The following is a 24912-nucleotide window of genomic DNA, read 5'->3' on the forward strand; positions in this document are numbered from 1 at the left end:
CCTTTTGTGACTACAGTTTAGAGTAAATATTAAATGACCGATTAGCAGGACACAGAATTCAGCTGCGTTGCACATTTGTAGGCAGACATTGCCGATGCGAGGTGCCCATCTGTGCCCATCGGATTAAGCAAGCACTCTGTAATTCTGTACCCGCCCAACTTACCGAGGGGTCAGGATTGTAGTTCAGACTGTTCATGGCGATTTCGTTCGATGACCCTTTGATTGCATCTTGGATCATTCCGCGGAAGTCAATTATCTGTCCCTGTTGTGGTGATAAAGGAATAAATGACAAAAAGCCGCTTTCTAATCTCATCCATCTCTAGTGCAATGTATTCACCCTGGAGCGGATGTCCGTGTAATGGGACGTTTCTCCCACCCCTGACCAATACTGCGTGGGGCTAGACGAGGCGGTCTGCTGCTTCCCACGTTCTCTGCATGGAGCCTCTGTGCATTGGTGACTGCTATATATCATCTGCCCGATATCAGGGGTAACGGCAGGAGCCCATTAATATAGAAGCAGGTGGCATCTTATTAATCACTATCCCGACCGTCTGCCCTGACGTCCATTCTGATCTGGAAAATGTTGGCGGCCTTTAAACCTGCTGAATTCATCCTAAAAATCCTGCAGTTTTGGAGAGCACGGGACGCCCTGTAATCTATACAGATCAATGTATGGCTTTATATCCCAGTAACCGCAGACACTATCACCGCTTCCCTCTATTATTACTGTAGTTTGTGGTTATATTGCAGTGGTGTCAAACTCACGGCCCGCCAGCTGTTGTCGAACTACACGTCCCAGCATGCCCTTCCACCGTTTTAGCAAACCATTATATAAAATCTGTGGCAGCGCATGCTGGGACGTGTTGTTCCACAACAGCTGGCGGCCCATGAGTTTGACACCACTGTTATATTGGGTATGGGTCATAAGGTCGAACTATGATGGTCATTATGTCATCCACTAAATGCCGACAGGGCTTAGGTTGACATATAAAATAGGTCAACAGGCCTAAGATCGAAAGGGTCGACACAAGCATTAGGTTTACAGTCAAAAAATCAACATGAGTTTTTTGTCCCGAATGTCGACGTAACGTATCAGACGTTTTAGTGTCGACCTTCATTCTGTCGACCTAGCGGCTGTACCCAGTTATAATCTATCAACTTTGATATAGAGGGGTATTGATCAAAGTCCGGAGAAAGATAAAATTGCGAGAGATAAAGGGCCCGATTCATACCTGGTCACAATGCTGCAATCAGGTCTGAATTACTGTGCGATCAGGTCTGAATAACCCCCAAAATACTAGCCAATTAGCTTGCATTTTACAGGCTGTGTTTGAAAAATGACAGTTTGAAGCTGACTGGTTGGTCATTTATCTCTCACTATTTTATTGCTCTTCAAGCTTTGACACATACCCGCCTACATAGTTAGCTTGTTGGGCAGTTTTGGGGGTTACTCACCCTCCTTTGTGGGCCGCCTTGTCCTTTATTTATAGCGGACACATTTAATCCAAATTCAGAGACCTCCGGGGGAGTGCTGCAGCCGTTCTCCTGCGAAACAGGACAAAGGTAACATCAACGCAAAGGGGAGGGCACAATTCAGCACAATGAGTGCCAATGGCCAATCACATCCATCTACATTGGAAAGTGTTTGCCTCCAAATCTGTACAGGTGTCCAGGAGGACTTGAGACACCGACGTTACTGCAAGTGGCTATTATGTAGGAAGCCGGGCATAGTGGACATGCCCTGACGCACATCGCAAGGAACTTGAATCCCTTGGCCGGTGGCTGCAGGGAACGGTCACAGTTTCCAGGCCACCCAGTAGGTCACATGTTCCCGGTCACCAAACAGGTGCACAGAGAATGTTCACTATCCGTCACATTTTTTTAGTGATGCATTGTGATTGGTTGGCATAACTGTGAAACGAAGCAACCAATTACACATATACATATAGCACAGGGTTGCCGACCCTCCCGGAATTTCCGGGAGTCTCCCGAAAATCGGGTACCCCGGAAGGGTGGGCAACCCTCCCGGATTCAGGGGGGACCCCCGCTGTCCCCCGGATCGCGGCATTAAAATGCCGCAATCCTCGGGTCTCAGAGGAGGGGGCGGAGCTAAAGTGACACAATCGCGTCACTTTAGCCCCGCCCCCTCCACGGAGATCCGTGAATGCGCTGGTTTCCCATCATGGGGGCGGGGCTTAGTGATGTCACGCTTAACCCTGCCCCCTGAGCGGCTGCTGAAACTCTCCTCTCCGGGCTTCTCCCGGAGAGGAGAATAATAAAGTCGGCAATCCTGATATAACAGCGGGCTCTTTGAGGGCACGGTGGCTCAGAGCATTATATAACTGCTGTTGTATTCCCTCACCTTCCTGGTGATCTCCCTGTTTGCTGCCGTCTCTGGTGTCCTGGGGTGTGTCTGCGAAGCTGGGCGTTGTACAATATTATGGTTAGTGATTCTTGGAAGTCCCTGGGAAATGTTACTTGCTGTTCTGGGAGGAAAAGAAGTGCACATACACACACTCATATATACAGATGTGCTCATAAGTTTACATACCCTAGCAGAATGTGTGATTTTCTGGCCAGTTGTCAGAGAATATGAATGCTAACACAAAAAAATTTCTTTAACTCATGGTTAGTGGTTGGGTGAAGCCATTTATTGTCAAACAACTGTGTTTACTCTTTTTAAATCATAATGACAACAGAAACTACCCAAATTACCCTGATCAAATGTTTACATACCCTGGAGATTTTGGCCTGATAACTAGCACACAAGATGACACAAATGGGTTTGAATGGCTACTAAAGGTAACCATCCTCACCTGTGATCTGTTTGCTTGGAATCAGTGTGTGTGTATAAATGGTCAGTGAGTTTCTGGTCTCCTGAAAGACCCTTGCATCTTTCATCCAGCGCTGCACTGACGTGTCTGGATTCTGAGTCATGGGGAAAGCAAAATAATTGTTAAGGATCTGCGGGAAAATTAATTGAACTGTATAAAAAAGGAAAGGGATATAAAAAGATATCCAAGCAATTGAGAATGCCAATTAGCAGTGTTCAAACTTTAAGAAGTGGAAAATGAGGGATTCTGTGGAAACCAAATCATGGTCAGGTAGACCAACAAAAATTTCAACCACAACTGCCAGGAAAAATTGTTCGGGATGCAAAGAAAAATCCACAAATAACTTAAACTGAAAAACTGGACTCACAACACTACTCTGTGCTGCTGGGGACCCTGTTCCTCCCATTATATAACTCTGTGGTCTGTGGTGTCTTTTTGCCCCCATCCCCCTCCTCACATCATGTCACTGCCCCTGTCACAAGCAGCCCTGTCCTCACTGACACATCACTAATCTCCTGATATAATCTGTGCTGCTCTGGTCCTTGCAATAAAGGAGAGGCCTAATGACTCCTACCTTATGCAAAATGGATTAATTTGGGAGAATTTCTCTGTGAATGGGGTGGGGACAAAAAAAAAAAAAAACACCTGTAAGAATCAGCTAATTTACCTTCTCAGCTTTCCTCCACTCCGGGGCTTTGAGTGCAGTTTGCTGTCTAGGAAAATATAATAAAGGTTCAGACACAAATGTACAAAGGCTGAAGGTCAGTTTATTAAATGTTATTTAAATAGCTCGCGCTCAGGCTGTTTATGGGAAATCGCAGTACAATAATATGTCTGGCAATGATGACCAGAAAGGGGCATCACATCCAATAAGATATTCCCCCATAGAGATACACACTACCTGAGCCCCAACATCCATGCGCTCATCAGCGGAATCAGTCCTTCTCTCATTTTACAGGCTGTGATTGAAATATTAGACTTAGGAGCTGATTGGTCGGTACTTTATCTGTCCAAACTTTGATATCTCTCCTCCTATGTTCCTTCGCTGTGAATTCCACGCATAATTTACCTGTAAGACTGTCACCTCTGATAGGGGGCGCGGCTGAGTCACTGCGTTTTCGTCTATGTCATAGGCCGTTGACCTTGACAAAAGGCTTGACATGAGTTTTTCATGATTTTTTTTTCTTAATTTTTTGGACTTTACTTTAACATCTACGTGTACTCCGTTTGGGACAGATAGTGTCCTGACCTGAGCGCAGTTGTAGGCATCTGGCTTGGCCAGCCATGCGAGGGAATGCATTACAATAATTGGGGGGCCATGTTCTCAGGTGTTGACACTGATAGAAAAAAAAAGTGAAAAACTCTTGGTGGCATTTTCATGCGTCATCTTTTCATGTCAACATATTGTCAATGTTGATTTTTTTGGGGGTCAGCTTATTGACTGTTGGACTAGACATGGTATATCCTTTGATCCAGGTGTAGTGGGAGAACATGGGACAATCCCCTCTGCTGTAACCAGGACAATTAGGAGATGTACACAGGGGAGCGCTGTATACACGGGAGATGTACACGGGGGGAGCGCTGTATACACGGGAGATGTGCACGGGGGGAGCGCTGTATACACGGGAGATGTGCACGGGGGGAGCGCTGTATACACTGGAGATGTGCACAGGGGGAGCGCTGTACACACGGGAGATGTGCACAGGGGGAGCGCTGTATACACTGGAGATGTGCACAGGGGGAGCGCTGTACACACGGGAGATGTGCACAGGGGGAGCGCTGTACACACAGGAGATGTGCAAAGGGGGAGCGCTGTACACACAGGAGATGTGCACAGGGGGAGCGCTGTATACACGGGAGATGTACACGGGGGGAGCGCTGTATACACGGAAGATGTGCACGGGGGGAGCGCTGTATACACGGGAGATGTGCACGGGGGGAGCGCTGTATACACGGGAGATGTACACGGGGGGAGCGCTGTATACACGGGAGATGTGCACAGGGGGAGCGCTGTATACACGGGAGATGTGCACAGGGGGAGCGCTGTATACACGGGAGATGTGCACAGGGGGAGAGCTGTATACACGGGATATGTGCACAGGGGGAGCGCTGCATACACGGGAGATGTGCACAGGGGGAACACTGTATACACGGGAGATGTGCACAGGGGGAACACTGTATACACGGGAGATGTGCACAGGGGGAACACTGCATACACGGGAGATGTGCACAGGGGGAACACTGTATACACGGGAGATGTGCACAGGGGGAGAGCTGCATACACGGGAGATGTACACAGGGGGAGCGCTGTATACACGGGAGATGTGCACAGGGGGAGCGCTGCATACACGGGAGATGTGCACAGGGGGGGCGCTGTATACACGGGAGATGTGCACAGGGGGAGAGCTGTATACACGGGATATGTGCACAGGGGGAGCGCTGTATACACGGGATATGTGCACAGGGGGAGCGCTGTATACACGGGAGATGTACACGGGGGCAGCGCTGTATACACGGGAGATGTACACGGGGGAAGCGCTGTATACACGGGGGGAGCGCTGTATACACGAGAGATGTACACGGGGGGAGCGCTGTATACACGGGAGATGTACACGGGGGGAGCGCTGTATACACGAGAGATGTACACGGGGGAGCGCTGTATACACGGGAGATGTACACGGGGGGAGCGCTGTATACACGGGAGATGTACACGGGGGGAGCGCTGTATACACGGGAGATGTACACGGGGGAGCTGTATACACGGGAGATGTACACGGGGGAGCGCTGTATACACGGGAGATGTACACGGGGGGAGCGCTGTATACACGGGAGATGTACACGGGGGGAGCGCTGTATACACGGGAGATGTACACGGGGGGAGCGCTGTATACACGGGAGATGTGCATGGGGGGAGCGCTGTATACACGGGAGATGTGCACGGGGGGAGCGCTGTATACACGGGATATGTGCTGTATACACGGGAGATGTGCACAGGGGGAGCGCTGCATACACGGGAGATGTGCACAGGGGGGGCGCTGTATACACGGGAGATGTGCACAGGGGGAGAGCTGTATACACGGGATATGTGCACAGGGGGAGCGCTGTATACACGGGATATGTGCACAGGGGGACAACTGTATACACGGGAGATGTACACGGGGGCAGCGCTGTATACACGGGAGATGTACACGGGGGGAGCGCTGTATACACGGGAGATGTACACGGGGGGAGCGCTGTATACACGGGAGATGTACACGGGGGGAGCGCTGTATACACGGGAGATGTACACGGGGGGAGCGCTGTATACACGGGAGATGTACACGGGGGGAGCGCTGTATACACGGGAGATGTACACGGGGGGAGCGCTGTACACACGGGAGATGTGCACGGGGGGAGCGCTGTACACACGGGAGATGTGCACGGGGGGAGCGCTGTACACACGGGAGATGTGCACAGGGGGAGCGCTGTATACACTGGAGATGTGCACAGGGGGAGCGCTGTATACACAGGAGATGTGCACAGGGGGAGCGCTGTATACACAGGAGATGTGCACAGGGGGAGCACTGTATACACGGATATGTGCACAGGGGCAGCGCTGTATACACGGGAGATGTGCACGGGGGGAGCGCTGTATACACGGGAGATGTGCACGGGGGGAGCGCTGTATACAGGGGAGATGTGCACGGGGGAGCGCTGTATACATGGGAGATGTACACAGGGGGAGCGCTGTATACATGGGAGATGTACACAGGGGGAGCGCTGTATACATGGGAGATGTGCACAGGGGGAGCGCTGTATAAACGGGAGATGTACACAGGGGCAGCGCTGTATACACGGGAGATGTGCACGGGGGGAGCGCTGTATACACGGGAGATGTGCACGAGGGGAGCGCTGTATACAGGGGAGATGTGCACGGGGGGAGCGCTGTATACACGGGAGATGTACACAGGGGGAGCGCTGTATACATGGGAGATGTGCACAGGGGGAGCGCTGTATAAACGGGAGATGTACACAGGGGGAGCGCTGTATACACGGGAGATGTGCACAGGGGGAGCGCTGTATACACGGGAGATGTGCACAGGGGGAGCGCTGTACACACGGGAGATGTGCACGGGGGGAGCGCTGTACACACGGGAGATGTGCACAGGGGGAGCGCTGTATACACTGGAGATGTGCACAGGGGGAGCGCTGTATACACAGGAGATGTGCACAGGGGGAGCGCTGTATACACAGGAGATGTGCACAGGGGGAGCACTGTATACACGGATATGTGCACAGGGGCAGCGCTGTATACACGGGAGATGTGCACGGGGGGAGCGCTGTATACACGGGAGATGTGCACGGGGGGAGCGCTGTATACAGGGGAGATGTGCACGGGGGAGCGCTGTATACACGGGAGATGTACACAGGGGGAGCGCTGTATACATGGGAGATGTGCACAGGGGGAGCGCTGTATAAACGTGAGATGTACACAGGGGCAGCGCTGTATACACGGGAGATGTGCACGGGGGGAGCGCTGTATACACGGGAGATGTGCACGAGGGGAGCGCTGTATACAGGGGAGATGTGCACGGGGGGAGCGCTGTATACACGGGAGATGTACACAGGGGGAGCGCTGTATACATGGGAGATGTGCACAGGGGGAGCGCTGTATAAACGGGAGATGTGCACAGGGGGAGCGCTGTATAAACGGGAGATGTACACAGGGGGAGCGCTGTATACACGGGAGATGTGCACAGGGGGAGCGCTGTATACACGGGAGATGTGCACAGGGGGAGCGCTGTATACACGGGAGATGTGCACAGGGGGAGCGCTGTATACACGGGAGATGTGCACAGGGGGAGCGCTGTATACACGGGGAGATGTGCACGGGGGGAGCGCTGTATACACAGGAGATGTGCACGGGGGGACCGCTGTATACACGGGATATGTACACAGGGGGAGCGCTGCATACACGGGAGATGTGCACAGGGGAAGCGCTGTATACACTGGAGATGTGCACGGGGGGAGCGCTGTATACACGGGAGATGTGCACAGGGGGAGCGCTGTATACACGGGATATGTACACAGGGGCAGCGCTGTATACACAATGGGGGGGAACGCTGTATACACGGGAGATGTACACAGGGGGAGCGCTGTATACACGGGAGATGTGCACGGGGGGAGCGCTGTATACACGGGAGATGTGCACGGGGGGAGCGCTGTATACACGGGAGATGTGCACAGGGGCAGCGCTGTATACACAATGGGGGGGGAACGCTGTATACACGGGAGATGTACACAGGGGGAGCGCTGTATGCACGGGAGATGTGCACGGGGGAGCGCTGTATACACGGGAGATGTGCACGGGGGGAGCGCTGTATACACGGGAGATGTGCACAGGGGGAGCACTGTATACACAGGAGATGTGCACAGGGGGAGCACTGTATACACGGATATGTGCACAGGGGGAGCGCTGTATATACGGGAGATGTGCACGGGGGGAGCGCTGTATACACGGGAGATGTGCACGGGGGGAGCGCTGTATACACAGGAGATGTGCACAGGGGGAGCACTGTATACACGGGATATGTGCACAGGGGGAGCGCTGTATACAGGGGAGATGTGCACAGGGGGAGCGCTGTATACACGGGATATGTACACAGGGGCAGCGCTGTATACACGGGGGGGACGCTGTATACACGGGAGATGTGCACAGGGGGAGCGCTGTATACACGGGATATGTACACAGGGGCAGCGCTGTATACACAATGGGCGGGGGGACGCTGTATACACGGGAGATGTACACAGGGGGAGCGCTGTATACACGGGAGATGTGCACAGGGGGAGCGCTGCATACACGGGGGGGACGCTGTATACACGGGAGATGTGCACAGGGGGAGCGCTGTATACACGGATATGTGCACAGGGGGAGCGCTGTATACACGGGAGATGTGCACAGGGAGAGCGCTGTATACACGGGAGATGTGCACGGGGGGAGCGCTGTATACACAGGAGATGTGCACAGGGGGAGCACTGTATACACGGGATATGTGCACAGGGGGAGCGCTGTATACAGGGGAGATGTGCACAGGGGGAGCGCTGTATACACGGGATATGTACACAGGGGCAGCGCTGTATACACGGGGGGGACGCTGTATACACGGGAGATGTGCACAGGGGGAGCGCTGTATACACGGGATATGTACACAGGGGCAGCGCTGTATACACGGGGGGGAACGCTGTATACACGGGAGATGTGCATCGGTCACATACCACTATCTGCAGCCTTCTTGGTGATCTTGGGGTATCGCTGGAACTTGATGTAGTAATAACTCTCATACTCCATGAGGATGGTTTCTAGGTCGATGTTGTCACAAACTTCCAAGCGCCTCAGGTTCAGCTTGGTTTCCTCTTCCAGGGCATTAGCAGTGTCCACATAACTGGAAGATGCAATAGAAGTGACATCATACAGTACGTGAGGTCACAGGAGAGGTTAGGGGTCACTGTAATATAAGCTTCTAACCGCTCTACCATTGTCTTAGTATGAAAGTATTGATCACTGAAATGATCATTCATTGGCCGCTTCCTGCTCAATGGCTGCTGAGCTATCTCCTTCCACTAAGCTCTCCTGCTAGCCATGTCAGTGTATACTTAGTATACAGCACATTCATGGCAGCTTCCAATCCAGTACAGGAAGAGCGCAATTACCCCTGCCGCACACTTACCCCTCCCGCGCACTTACCCCTCCTGTGTTATATAATCATGTCTGGTGCTCCTATATCAGATCCCAGTACAGGAAGAGCGCACTTACCCCTCCCACACACTTACCCCTCCCACACACTTACCCCTCCTGCGCACTTACCCCTCCTGCGCACTTACCCCTCCTGTGTTATATAATCATGTCTGGTGCTCCTATATCAGATCCCAGTACAGGAAGAGCGCACTTACCCCTCCCACGCACTTACCCCTCCCACACACTTACCCCCTCCCGCGCACTTACCCCCTCCCGCGCACTTACCCCTCCCGCGCACTTACCCCTCCTGCGTTAGGTAATGCATGATGAGGATTAGAAGGTTTTTCCTCCGGGCCTCAGTTCTTAGTTCATCCTGTAAACAAAGAAATGACAGTTTTTACTCTGGGTTATACTCAGACTTCCATGGTACATATAGGCACCTCTACAGCTACTGAAGATGGGGCAACATCCCATCTTCAATAAAACTCCAATATTAGTAAATTTAGTGGACTGAAACAAGGGTAGGAGAGAAAATGGTAGATGGCATGGGGCTGCAGTAGTCATGGAGGGAGATGGTGTGATGCATAAGAGATTGGTAGCATCTTGTGGAAGAAATGGGGGTATCCTGGTAATATTTCGAAGATGGGGATAACAGAACAAGCAGGGGGCAGACACAGAAGTGATCCCAAGGCATTGAGCTTGACAGACTAAAGACATTGTTGTGTACTGATGGTGAGGGACATTGGAGGTGAGGAAATTGTGGTGTACGGATGGTGAGGGAGGTTAGAGGTGAGGAAATTGTGGTGTATGGATGGTGAGGGAGGTTGGAGGTGAGGAAATTGTGGTGTATGGATGGAGAGGGAGGTTTGAGGTGAGGACATTTTGGTGATGGTGTACACATAGTGAGGGAGGTTTTCGGTGAGGACATACTGGTGGTGAGGGAGGTTTTCGGTGAGGACATTTTGGTGTACTCATGGTGAGGGAGGTTTGCGGTGAGGACATTGTGGTGTACTGATGGGGAGGGAGGTTGGAGGTGAGGAAATTGTGGTGTATGGATGGTGAGGGAGGTTTGAGGTGAGGACATTTTGGTGATGGTGTACTCATAGTGAGGGAGGTTTTCGGTGAGGACATTGTGGTGTACTGGTGGTGATGGAGGTGTTAGGTGAAGACATTTTGGTGTACTCATAGTGAGGGAGGTTTGAGGTGAGGACATTTTGGTGTACTGGTGGTAAGGGAGGTTTGAGGTGAGGACATTGTGGTGTACTGGTGGTAAGGGAGGTTTGAGGTGAGGACATTATGGTGTACTGATGGTGGGGGAGGTTTGGGGTGAGGACATTGCGGTGTACTGATGGTGGGGGAGGTTTGAGGTGAGGACATTGTGGTGTACTGGTGGTAAGGGAGGTTTGAGGTGAGGACATTATGGTGTACTGATGGTGGGGGAGGTTTGAGGTGAGGACATTGTGGTGTACTGATGGTGGGGGAGGTTTGAGGTGAGGACATTGTGGTGTACTGGTGGTAAGGGAGGTTTGAGGTGAGGACATTATGGTGTACTGATGGTGAGGGAGGTTGGAGGTGAGGGCATTGTGGTGTACGGATGGTGAGGGAGGTTGGAGGTGAGGGCATTGTGGTGTACTGATGGAGGAAGGTTGGAGGTGAGGAAATTGTGGTGTATGGATGGTGAGGGAGGTTTGAGGTGAGGACATTTTGGTGATGGTGTACTCATAGTGAGGGAGGTTTTCGGTGAGGACATTGTGGTGTACTGGTGGTGATGGAGGTGTTAGGTGAAGACATTTTGGTGTACTCATAGTGAGGGAGGTTTGAGGTGAGGACATTTTGGTGTACTGGTGGTAAGGGAGGTTTGAGGTGAGGACATTGTGGTGTACTGGTGGTAAGGGAGGTTTGAGGTGAGGACATTATGGTGTACTGATGGTGGGGGAGGTTTGGGGTGAGGACATTGCGGTGTACTGATGGTGGGGGAGGTTTGAGGTGAGGACATTGTGGTGTACTGGTGGTAAGGGAGGTTTGAGGTGAGGACATTATGGTGTACTGATGGTGGGGGAGGTTTGAGGTGAGGACATTGTGGTGTACTGATGGTGGGGGAGGTTTGAGGTGAGGACATTATGGTGTACTGATGGTGGGGGAGGTTTGAGGTGAGGACATTGTGGTGTACTGGTGGTAAGGGAGGTTTGAGGTGAGGACATTATGGTGTACTGATAGTGGGGTAGGTTTGATGTGAGGAGATTGTGGTGTACTGGTGGTAAGGGAGGTTTGAGGTTAGGACATTATGGTGTACTCATGGTGAGGGAGGTTTGAGGTGAGGACTTTGTGGTGTAATGATGGTGGGGGAGATTTCAGCGAGCAGTACTGAACCAGGTCATTTGTGATTACCCCCACCACCCCTCCCCTGCATCTGACAATAGAAGAATAGACTGTAAGGCAGATAAGAACCACTTGGCCCATCTACATTACACACTTATACATTAGGGTTCATTCTTTTCAGGAGAACACCGACAGTATATTTAGAACCTTGGTGCTGTGCGGCAGTAATGCTGACCACTACACCAAGCAGACTGAGGGCCAGATTCTCTAAGCTTCAAAAGTGATAAAATGGAGACTGATAAACAGCAAGCCAATCAGCTGCCATGTCACAGACTGTGTTTGAAAAATGTCAGACAGGAGCTGATTGGCTGGCTGTTTATCACTCTCCATTTTATCACTTGTGAAGCTTAGATAATCTGGCCCACAATTTGCTATAATGGAGTACGTGAACCATTGTGGCATCTGTATTTGATCTATACATAACGGTCAGGCTGGATGTCAGCTTTGGCGTAATTACCGGATAACGAGTATGAAGCTGGCTGTTACCATCACTCTGCAAATGGACATTAAATGTTAAGTACAGTATAAAAGGATAGAATCTTAAGGCTGAAAACGATGCTATTACACAGAATTACCTTGTCCTGCCTACAAATAATTGCTACAATAAAAAATATGCACAAAGGGAAACTATTATTAAACAGCAATTACTGTACAGTCAGTGCAGAACGTTTAAGAACTAAGTTAATTAAATGTGTCTCCTGTATCATAATTAACTACGGCTGCAATTACACGCCCAGGGGTTCTGCTGAGAACTATAGAGGAAACCTCTCTTCTCAGCGGAGCTTTTCTCCTGGTCACCGGTAGAGGAAGCGGGACAAGGAATCTACAGTAAAAAGATAGACAACCATTAGGTCGACACCATTAGTTCGACAAGCAAAAAGGTTGACGCGTAAAAAGGTCGACATGCAAAAAGGTCGAAATGCAAAAAGGTCGCCACTACTATTAGGTCGACAGTGTCTAGGTCGACAGTCAAAAGGTCAACATGGGGGTTTTCACTGGTTTTTTTTTACCCAAATGTCGACACAGTCGACATGGACACAGTTTGAAGCGAAACGCAGCCCCTCGCTTCGCTCGCAATGCTTCGGGCACACTATTTTATTCTCACACCTCGCCCTAGTGGATGGTAGGACATGAAATACCGCCTGTCGGCACATGTCGGCTCAAAAAACAGTGAAAAACCACATGTCGACCTTTTGACTGTCGACTTAATGGTAGTGTTGACCTTTTTGCATGTTGATCTTTTTGCATGTCGAACTAATGCTGTCGACCTAATGGTTGTCTATCTTTTTTGCTGTAGACAAATAGTCCGGATCCTACTGGTAGACTATATGCCTGCGCCCAGGGGCACTGACAGGCCGCCCGGGACCCGGTAAAACTGAGTGCACCGTGCCCGAAGCATCGCAAATGCAGCGAGCGATGTGAGGGGCTGCCGTACACTTAAATAGCGTCCAGAACTAGACATCTAGATCGAAACGCCTAAATTAAAAAACATTAAAAAAAAAACATGTCGACCTTCAGTCCCTGTCGATCTTCAACCTTTCTTGTGTCAACCTGACATCACAGCTAATCCCCGTCCCCAGAATTCATCTTCGCAACATGAAACAAGCACAAAATTAACTCCAGCTAAAATCTGATGCATGTAACAGGCACCTCCGTTGGGTCCAAGTGGGTGAACGTAGCAATAATGTATGCAGGTTATCTATGTAGTACAGCAACAGTGTATTGTGCACACAATCTACCACTATGCATGGTGACACATAGTTACTCAATTGTAATGTATTATTTGTTGCAGAGTGCCACACTTTACTTTGTTTGCACAAACAGTGAGGGCATGGTTACACAAAGTGACCCACGTACATTATTATTTCATTGATTACCAGTTTCTTATATAGCGCACACAGATTCCGCAGCGCTTTACAGAGAATATTTGAACAGTCCCTGCCCCAGCGGACCTTGCAATCTATATTCCCTACCACATATACACGCACACACAGACATTCTAGGGTTAATTTTGTTGGGAGCCAATTATGCCCCTTTCAGACCACACTAAAAAAAATGTATTTTGCAGATTTTTAACCGTTTAAAACGGTAATATGTGCGGTTTCAGATCTCTTCTTTTTGCTGTCTATACGGGTCTGAAATGGTATTTAGGACCCAGCCAATAGTGGTCCACTCTGTGCATATCTAATGAGCGGACCACTATTGACCCCCCCCCCCACACACACACACACACACACACACTTGGGCAGCGCAGGAAGGAAATGATCGGAGAGGGGGGGGCAGACAGGACGGATGGGGGGCGGCTAAGGAGAAGCGCCGGGAGTAGCTGAGCCGGTGGAGACCGGGAGGAGGTTTGGGAACTGCTGGCACCAATGTGGACGGATTGACAGCCCTGCACCAGGTACCCTGCAGCTGGGGGGCACTTCCCAACAACCGGCCCTGACTGTGCCCTGTATCAGCGGGTACTTGGACCCCCCATGCCCTGAGCTCAGCACCCTATAGCCGGTCACATCCCTGCTACCCTGTGTGGGGCATCACAGCCCAGAAACCGGCACTGTCCTGTGTCATGTTCTGCTGGGGCTGCATACCAGTTATCATATACAGGTAGGGCTGCTATCACACCGCAAACCTGCTTTAGACCAGGTATTTACATGCAATGTGAAAGGGGTTAAACTTGCTCTGACCCATTTTAAAAAAATGTTTTAAATAGCTGGTCTAAGCAGGTTTTGCGGTGTGAAAGCAGCATTAGTCTACAAGTATATTTTTGGATTGTGGGAGGAAACAGAGTACCTGGAGTAAACCCACACAAGCACGGGGAGAATATACAAACTCTGCACAGTTAGGGCCATGGTGGGAATCGACCCATGACCTCAGCGCTGTGAGGCAGTGATGCTAACCATTACACCGTCCGTACTGCCCGGTATATATAACACATGGTGGGGATAGAACCCATGACCTCAGTGCTGGGGGCCATTAATGTAACCATTACACCATCCGTACTGCCCCGTATATATAACACATGTGGGAATAGAACCCATGACCTCAGCGCTGTGAGGCAGTAATGTAACCATTACACCGTCCGTACTGCCCCGTATATATAACACATGGTGGGGATAGAACCCATGACCTCAGTGCTGTGAGGCAGTAATGTAACCATTACACCATCCGTGCTGCCCCGTATATATAACACATGGTGGGGATAGAACCCATGACCTCAGTGCTGTGAGGCAGTAATGCTAACCATTATACCATCCGTACTGCCCCGTATATATAACACATGGTGGGGATAGAACCCATGACCTCAGTGCTGTGAGGCAGTAATGCTAACCACTACACCGTCCGTACTGCCCCGTATATATAACACATGGTGGGGATAGAACCCATGACCTCAGTGCTGTGAGGCAGTAATGTAACCATTACACCATCCGTACTGCCCAGTATATATAACACATGGTGGGGATAGAATCCATGACCTCAGTGCTGTGAGGCAGTAACGCTAACCATTACACCATCCGTACTGCCCGGTATATATAACACATGGTGGGAATAGAACCCATGACCTCAGCGCTGTGAGGCAGTAATGTAACCATTACACCATCCGTACTGCCCCGTATATATAACACATGGTGGGAATGGAACCCATGACCTCAGTGCTGTGAGGCAGTAATGCTAACCATTACACCATCCGTACGGAATGGGATCATTCGTCAGACTGCATTTAGGTCTACAGTCATTAGGTCGACCCCACTAGGTCGACTGGCAGGAAGGTCGACCTGACTTAAGGTCGACATGGGCCAAGGTCGACATGACTTAAGGTCGAATTTGCATAAAGGTCGACATGAGGAAGGTCGACTGGTCATAAGGTCGACATGGGTTTTTCACTGTTTTTTTTATCCGAATGTCGACACGGACACAGTTGGCAATGAGAATCGGACCCTTGCATCGCTCGCTTCGCTCGCAATGCTTCGGGCACGGTGCCTCGCTGCGCTCGGCACACTATTTTATTCTCCCACCACGCCCTAGTGGATGGTAGGGCATGAAATACCGCCTGTCGGCACATGTCGGCTCAAAAAACAGTGAAAAACCCATGTCGACCTTATGACCAGTGGACCTTCCTCATGTCGACCTTTATGCAAATTCGACCTTAAGTCATGTCGACCTTGGCCCATGTCGACCTTAAGTCAGGTCGACCTTCCTGCCAGTCGACCTAGTGGGGTCGACCTAATGACTGTAGACCTAAATGCAGTCTGACGAATGACCGCATCCCATCCGTACTGCCCGGTATATATAACACATGGTGGGAATAGAACCCATGACCTCAGCGCTGTGAGGCAGTAATGTAACCATTACACCATCCGTGCTGCCCCGTATATATAACACATGGTGGGGATAGAACCCATGACCTCAGTGCTGTGAGGCAGTAATGTAACCATTACACCATCCGTGCTGCCCCGTATATATAACACATGGTGGGGATAGAACCCATGACCTCAGTGCTGTGAGGCAGTAATGCTAACCATTACACCATCCGTGCTGCCCTGTATATATAACACATGGTGGGGATAGAACCCATGACCTCAGCGCTGTGAGGCAGTAATGCTAACCATTATACCATCCGTACTGCCCCGTATATATAACACATGGTGGGGATAGAACCCATGACCTCAGTGCTGTGAGGCAGTAATGCTAACCACTACACCGTCCGTACTGCCCCGTATATATAACACATGGTGGGGATAGAACCCATGACCTCAGTGCTGTGAGGCAGTAATGTAACCATTACACCATCCGTACTGCCCAGTATATATAAAACATGGTGGGGATAGAATCCATGACCTCAGTGCTGTGAGGCAGTAACGCTAACCATTACACCATCCGTACTGCCCGGTATATATAACACATGGTGGGAATAGAACCCATGACCTCAGCGCTGTGAGGCAGTAATGTAACCATTACACCATCCGTACTGCCCCGTATATATAACACATGGTGGGAATGGAACCCATGACCTCAGTGCTGTGAGGCAGTAATGCTAACCATTACACCATCCGTACGGAATGGGATCATTCGTCAGACTGCATTTAGGTCTACAGTCATTAGGTCGACCCCACTAGGTCGACTGGCAGGAAGGTCGACCTGACTTAAGGTCGACATGGGCCAAGGTCGACATGACTTAAGGTCGAATTTGCATAAAGGTCAACATGAGGAAGGTCGACTGGTCATAAGGTCGACATGGGTTTTTCACTGTTTTTTTGATCCGAATGTCGACACGGACACAGTTGGCAATGAGAATCGGACCCTTGCATCGCTCGCTTCGCTCGCAATGCTTCGGGCACACTATTTTATTCTCCCACCACGCCCTAGTGGATGGTAGGGCATGAAATACCGCCTGTCGGCACGTCGGCTCAAAAAACAGTGAAAAACCCATGTCGACCTTATGACCAGTGGACCTTCCTCATGTCGACCTTTATGCAAATTCGACCTTAAGTCATGTCGACCTTGGCCCATGTCGACCTTAAGTCAGGTCGACCTTCCTGCCAGTCGACCTAGTGGGGTCGACCTAATGACTGTAGACCTAAATGCAGTCTGACGAATGACCGCATCCCATCCGTACTGCCCGGTATATATAACACATGGTGGGAATAGAACCCATGACCTCAGCGCTGTGAGGCAGTAATGTAACCATTACACCATCCGTGCTGCCCCGTATATATAACACATGGTGGGGATAGAACCCATGACCTCAGTGCTGTGAGGCAGTAATGTAACCATTACACCATCCGTGCTGCCCCGTATATATAACACATGGTGGGGATAGAACCCATGACCTCAGTGCTGTGAGGCAGTAATGTAACCATTACACCATCCGTACTGCCCCGTATATATAACACATGGTGGGGATAGAACCCATGACCTCAGCGCTGTGAGGCAGTAATGCTAACCATTATACCATCCGTACTGCCCCGTATATATAACACATGGTGGGGATAGAACCCATGACCTCAGTGCTGTGAGGCAGTAATGCTAACCACTACACCGTCCGTACTGCCCCGTATATATAACACATGGTGGGGATAGAACCCATGACCTCAGTGCTGTGAGGCAGTAATGTAACCATTACACCATCCGTACTGCCCAGTATATATAACACATGGTGGGGATAGAATCCATGACCTCAGTGCTGTGAGGCAGTAACGCTAACCATTACACCATCCGTACTGCCCTGTATATATAACACATGGTGGGAATGGAACCCATGACCTCAGTGCTGTGAGGCTGTGAGGCAGTAATGCTAACCATTACACCATCCGTACTGCCTGGTATATATTACACATGGTGGGGATAGAACCCATGACCTCAGTGCTGTGAGGTAATAATGTAACCATTACACCAGCCGTACTGCCCCGTATATATAACACATGGTGGGGATAGAACCCATGACCTCAGTGCTGTGAGACAGTAATACTAACCATTACACCATCCGTACTGCCCGTATATATAACACATGGTGGGGATAGAACCCATGACCTCAGCGCTGTGAGGCAGTAATGTAACCATTACACCATCCGTACTGCCCCGTATATATAACACATGGTGGGGATAGAACCCATGACCTCAGTGCTGTGAGGCAGTAATGCTAACCATTACACCGTCCGTACTGCCCCGTATATATAACACATGGTGGGGATAGAACCCATGACCTCAGTGCTGTGAGGCTGTAATGCTAACCATTACACCGTCCGTACTGCCCCATATATATATATATATATATATAACACATGGTGGGAATAGAACCCATGACCTCAGTGCTGTGAGGCAGTAATACTAACCATTACACCATCCGTACTGCCCGTATATATAACACATGGTGGGGATAGAACCCATGACCTCAGTGCTGTGAGGCAGTAATGTAACCATTACACCATCCGTACTGCCCGTATATATAACACATGGTGGGGATAGAACCCATGACCTCAGCGCTGTGAGGCAGTAATGTAACCATTACACCATTCGTACTGCCCCGTATATATAACACATGGTGGGGATAGAACCCATGACCTCAGTGCTGTGAGGTAATAATGTAACCATTACACCATTCGTACTGCCCCGTATATATAACACATGGTGGGGATAGAACCCATGACCTCAGTGCTGTGAGACAGTAATGCTATAACCATTACACCATCCGTACTGCCCCGTATATATAACACATGGTGGGGATAGAACCCATGACCTCAGTGCTGTGAGGCAGTAATGTAACCATTACACCATCCGTACTGCCCCGTATATATAACACATGGTGGCGATAGAACCCATGACCTCAGTGCTGTGAGGCAGTAATGTAACCATTACACCATCCGTACTGCCCCGTATATATAACACATGGTGGGGATAGAACCCATGACCTCAGTGCTGTGAGGCAGTAATGTAACCATTACACTGTCCGTACTGCCCCGTATATATAACACATGGTGGCGATAGAACCCATGACCTCAGTGCTGTGAGGCAGTAATGTAACCATTACACGCACATCTGTACTGCCCCAGGTGGATCCCTTATTTTTTACCTAAATGCATTTTGCATTTGCAAGTTCTGGCCAATTCTGCATGAGTCCAATAGCGTGTGTGGTGTATGCCCGAGTGTCTGCCAATCTTTGCCTTTATGTATCATTTACCTAGGACTTACTCAGAAGAGTAACTGTATAACATTTGCTAATGACAGGGATTAGAGGCAGCTCTGACAGTCTCCGCTATGTCCCTGTAGCCAGGTAACCCACTAACCCCCACATACAGGAGTAACACAATCTCTGTAAAAGGATCTGTAAGTCAATGTGACCAAACAATGCTGGCCCTATAGCGGTACAGAGATCAGTGCCGTGTGATTGGATGTCAGTGTATCAGCGCAATATCGTTACACTGTATCTTATATAACCTCTCACATAGGGACAAATGTACTAAGCATTGAAAAGAGATAACGTACCAACCAACCAGCCCCTGACAATGGCCCTTATTCAGATCTGATCGCAGTACAAATTTGTTCTCAGAAATGGGTAAAACCATGCTGCACTGCAGGTGGTGCAGATGTAACATGTGCAGAGAGAGATCAATTTGGGTGGGGTGTGTTGAAACCGATATCTATATTGCACTGTAAAAATAAAGCAGACAGTATTTACCCTGCACAGAAACAAAATAACTCACACAAATCTAACTCTCTCTGCACATGTTACATCTGCCCCACCTGCAGTGCACATGGTTTTGCCCATTTTAAGAACAAATTTGTACTGCGATCAGATCTGAATAAGGGCCAGTGTTCAAAAGCAGCCTGTAAGATGGCAGTTAGGAGATAATTAGCTGGTACTTTACTTTGCATGACATCGACGTATAATGTGTGTTCAATCTGCAATCTCAAGATCAATAAAAAGGTGCGTACACACTGGCCGATGGTTCGATGGAATGACTGGTACATCAATAGAACATCAGCCAGTGTGTACCAGCGATATATCGTGATCGGCGTTGATCACAGATATATAACGCATCGGCTGTGCCCGATATATCTATAGATATTGTTTCTGAACTTTGTAAGGTGCTGTTGTGCTATATAAAGGAGAAGGATTGTAATAATAATAATAATAATAATATAGTAAGGAAACGCTACAAAGCTCTCACTGTCTACATAGACACCGTCAAAGTGTACCATGTCCCCTCACATAGCTCGCCATACTTCAGGCACGGTGCCTTGCTGCACTTGGTACACTATTCTATTCTCCCTCAACACCGAAGTGGATGATCTGGCATGAAATACCGCCTGTCGGCACGTCGGCTACAACAGAAATATGAAAAACTAATTTTGACCTTTTGAATGTCAACCTTGCCATTGTCGACCCAATAATATTAGAGCTACAATGTGATTGGGTGGTATATGGAGACATCCGCATTTTTTCACTTTCAGAATCTTTAACCCAAATACCTATGCTCAAGCAGGAACCCCACTGGCAGGCAGGTCTTGCACGCATTTGTAGTTCCACAGTAGTAGTAGGGTAGCAGCAGTGCTAATGCTAACCTATCAGCGAGACCAGTTTAGGACACGTGACCAGCCTGCACAAATCTGCGCATGCACCGCAGACAACGCGGAAGTACCCGGAACACACATGGTGGTCAGTATCCATGACAACCAGAGGATGCTTTACACGCTAATAACGGACCTGGGCTCGGGATAATGCGGCTATAGCGCTAGGTATTGCACGACTGGGGGAACTACAGATTCCAGTAGAAGGCCTCTGCGTATCAGATGCTGATGGAGCATGCTAGGAGTTGTAGTCCCCCGACCGCCGGACAGCCTCAGCATGATAAGGGGCCTTACCGCCTCTCTGCTCTGGGACGCGTTCCTCATCGCCTGATAGGATAACTCCATGCTCGGAGCCCGGGGTACGTACTGACAGTCTGCGGCGACACCGAACGTGAGGTGAAGCCAAGCCAGAGTGAGAAGGTGTGCCTTGCAGGAGAGTGACCGGCGTGCGGGCCAATAGCAGCTGACAGCGGTCACAAACTGACCAATCATAGAGCAGATCTGGGAGCTTGCCTCCGCTGAGGGGAAATTAACCTGTTCATTCCCGGAGCTTTTTCTATACCTGATATTAGTATATACCTGATATACTGCTAAATGATGTATTACTGGAGGCAGCTCATTAATATAATGTAAGGCAGAACCTTAATGCATGCAGTTTATTTGCAAAATATTAAAATAAACACTGCCTATATCATTATTATTATTATCTGTATTTAATACAATAGCTTTCTATGTAGCACATACATTAGGTGGGTTATGTATCAAAAAATGCAGTCCTGCTGCTCTGAAAGGCTACAATCCTTAGCGTGGAGGCCAAAAAGAAAAACCGCTGGTGTGCTGATGATCACATGACATCAGCACCTGCCCCGTCCGCTGACATACTGTAGCCTTCCGTCACCAAGGACCGACCAGAGATACTAGCGGCCGGAAGTGTGTGCGGGTAATGACAACGGCTGCCCCCGGGAGCAGAGGAGGCAAAGAGACGGGGGGGGGGGGCTTGTCACCTGCGATACGCAGCTACAGTACACAGCCACCGCCACCCACTACTAATGAGTGAAAGCAAACTGTGTATTCGTACAGGACAGCAGGTATTTTTCAGTGCGCCCCGAGACTGCTGGCTCCCCCAAGCCACAGCTGGGGCTGCCACACCATAGCTACGCCACTGTGTGTAAATATTTATCATGTGGAGATAACTGGAGCTACAATAATGGGCAATCCATACAAGGAGTCAAAAGTAATGTAATGGTAATAGCAATCACTTCATTTCCAGTTACTGCGCACTGCAAAAATGATAATGGCAATCGCATTACCGTAAGCTCCAGCACACCAGGGAGGGACTGCAAGATCCCTCTCCAGTCTTGGCTTCCCCATTGAGATTAGGTGGCGTTCTCTTCAGAACTTCCTACGTCCCACCCGGTGCCAGCAGTGTCCCGCGGCAAGGGGGGGGGGCAGTTGGGAGTCCCTGCTGCCACCCGCTGGGCAGTGGTGAATAGACGCTGTCCGCAGGCTGAGGGGCAGCAGCATCAAAACGGGAGTGGTGTCGCGAGAGTGACGCAATTTGATGGCCAGGGGCGGATTGGGGACCAAAAGTGGCCCTGGAAAATTTCTGAAAGCGGCCTCATGTGGGTGGCACCAAACCAAAATGGGCGTGGCCAGCATAACAGTAGGCGGGGTTACTACATCAGTATACCTGCCAAACTTGAACTTGTTTCTACCTAATCACTAGTGTTGCGCCGCCCAAGCAATTCAGCCGTGGACACTGCAGAAAACAGGGCTCATTACTTTGAATATATACACTTAAAAAATATGTATATGAAGTTTTCAGCCCATGTATACTTCTGAACAATGGGAGGAAGGAGAGCACCTCTCAGGGAGGGGGAACATGTTCATGAGCTCCCCTCCTAAAGCCTTAAGGGGGGTACACATGGGGCGATTTCAGACCCTTTTCTAAGTGATCTGACTAGATCACCTTCACTTGCCACAACTTTACTAAAGGTAATAGACACAGGAGGGTAGTGGCGTGGACCCAGGGTAGTGACATAGTATGCCTAGATTCCTACGTAAGTTCTGTAGCATAAGCTGTGGCCGCATATATGAGGACGAATATATATATAGATATATATATCTATATATCTATATATATATATATATATATATATATATATATATATGAGGAGACGGAGGCCGGCACTCCGTTTTTGACAGAAATAATACCCCGGTGCCTTTCCCAGGCTGTTTGTCTGTTGAAAACAGTCAATATGGAGCAGGAAGCCGAACGGCACTCACCCGGTTTGTCAGTAAATAAATAGACCAAACGCTACTTGTGTATTATCACAAAGCCCATCGCATCGCATCGCATACCTTAATTAGTGGTATGCGATGCAATGCGATTTTCAGATCAAAACACCCGCACAGTACAATAAAATATCGCATAGCATCGCATGCCATTAAAATGGCATGCGATGCCATGCAATTTTTTATTGTACAAGCACCCTGATGGGTGATTACGATGTTAAATGCACCCCCATTGTTAACGCCACCCCCACTCTCAACGGCAACCCGAAGCGTGGCGAGCGCAGCGAGCCTGCGAGGGGCGGCGGTACGCGTCCTCCGACCTTTACATACCCCTACTATACATGTCAGCGTGGAGTTGCTTTTAGATAGTGTGGCGAGCCAGCGAGCCACCAAGCCCGAAGCGCCACCAAGCCCTCACCGGGCTCGCTGTTCTCGACACGCTTCGGGCTCGGTGGCTCGCCACACTATCTAAAATCAACTCCACGCCAACGTGGATAGGTGGGAGTATGAAAAGGTCGGAGTATGCGTACCGCCGCCCCTCGCGGGCTCGCTGCACTTGCCATGCTTCGGGTTGGTGTTAATAGTGGGGGTGGCGTTGACAATAGGGGTGCATTTAACATAGTAAGCACCCATCAGGGTGCTTGTACAATAAAAAAATTGCATGCCATAGCCGTACAATTAAAAATCGGATCGCATCACATCGCATGCGATGCGATCAGATAAGATGCCCTGCGATGAAAATCTTGGGCGCCGTGATAATACACAAGTACCGACCAAACTGTGTTAGATTCCAACGTTTCAAATCTTTATCAGATTTTTTGTCAGTAATAACAAAGTGTAAAAGCTGCTATAAATAGGGCTTAAAACAGTGAAGATCACACACACATAATGCCACCAGTAGTTCCCTTTACACAAAGCCCAGAGAAGTGCCCATTGCAGTATGCATTCTTAGTCCTGTCTAGCCCTGAGCCCAGCAGAGCCTGCAGAGGCACTGAATTGATTTTCAAATATGGCGCCAGGTTTTGAGCCAATCAGAGCTTTTGGTCCAACAGGCAATCAATAACTGCAGCTGCTGGACCACATGATGTACCCACAGTGGAAATGGGCAAGGCACCACTGGCACACACCTAGTTATTGCCCTGCACAGCACCTAGTGCCCCTTATTCACATTACGCTTCACAGTAGTGCCCATTACAGAAAATGTCCGCAGTAGTTGCGCTGCTTATACATATAATGCCCAGAGTAGTAAAACCCTTACACAAACACACACATTATGTCCACAGTAGTTGTGCCTCTTAAACATAATGCCCACTATTGGCCACAGTAATAGCGTTGCTTATACATAATGCCCACTGTTGCCCTCAGTAGTAGAGCTGACTATAAGTAATGCCCACACCAGTTGCAGAAAGTCTTAGGGCTGATTATACGTAATGCCCACACCAGTTGCTGACATTAGTAGCGCTACCTATACATATGCCCACACCAGTTGCCGACAGTAGTAGCCCTGCTTATACCCAATGCCCACTCCAGTTGCTGACAGTAGTATCTCTGCTTTTACTTAATGCCCACACCAGTGTCTGACAGTAGTAGCGCTGCTTATACCTAATGCCCACACCAGTTGCT

General features: G+C 49.6%; 1 protein-coding gene across 4 annotated transcripts in view; it reads right to left on the minus strand.

Annotated features, from left to right (window-relative positions):
- KATNAL2 (katanin catalytic subunit A1 like 2) overlaps nt 1-21405 on the minus strand; it is a 58243-nt gene extending 36838 nt beyond the window's left edge. For 2 of the 4 annotated variants that reach the window (XR_014452242.1, XM_083155311.1), the window contains exons 1-7: nt 21289-21405; nt 9852-9922; nt 9090-9256; nt 3502-3547; nt 2363-2486; nt 1456-1545; nt 164-262 (exon numbers count right to left, since the gene is read on the minus strand). Coding sequence is in view for 3 of the 4 variants with exons in the window: in XM_083155311.1 (XP_083011437.1) it covers nt 164-262; nt 1456-1545; nt 2363-2486; nt 3502-3547; nt 9090-9256; nt 9852-9922; nt 21289-21339 (648 nt within the window). In the remaining variant the exon portion in view is untranslated. Of the gene's footprint in view, nt 1-163; nt 263-1455; nt 1546-2362; nt 2487-2816; nt 2919-3501; nt 3548-9089; nt 9257-9851; nt 9923-20895; nt 20963-21288 lie in introns of those variants that run through there. The other 2 variants (XM_083155313.1, XM_083155314.1) reach the window with 2 other exon arrangements.
- Nucleotides 21406-24912: the final 3507 nt, after the last annotated feature.

Source organism: Crinia signifera, chromosome 1 (assembly GCF_055691185.1).
Source record: "Crinia signifera chromosome 1, ASM5569118v1, whole genome shotgun sequence".
NCBI classification, from domain to species: Eukaryota; Metazoa; Chordata; class Amphibia; order Anura; family Myobatrachidae; genus Crinia; species Crinia signifera.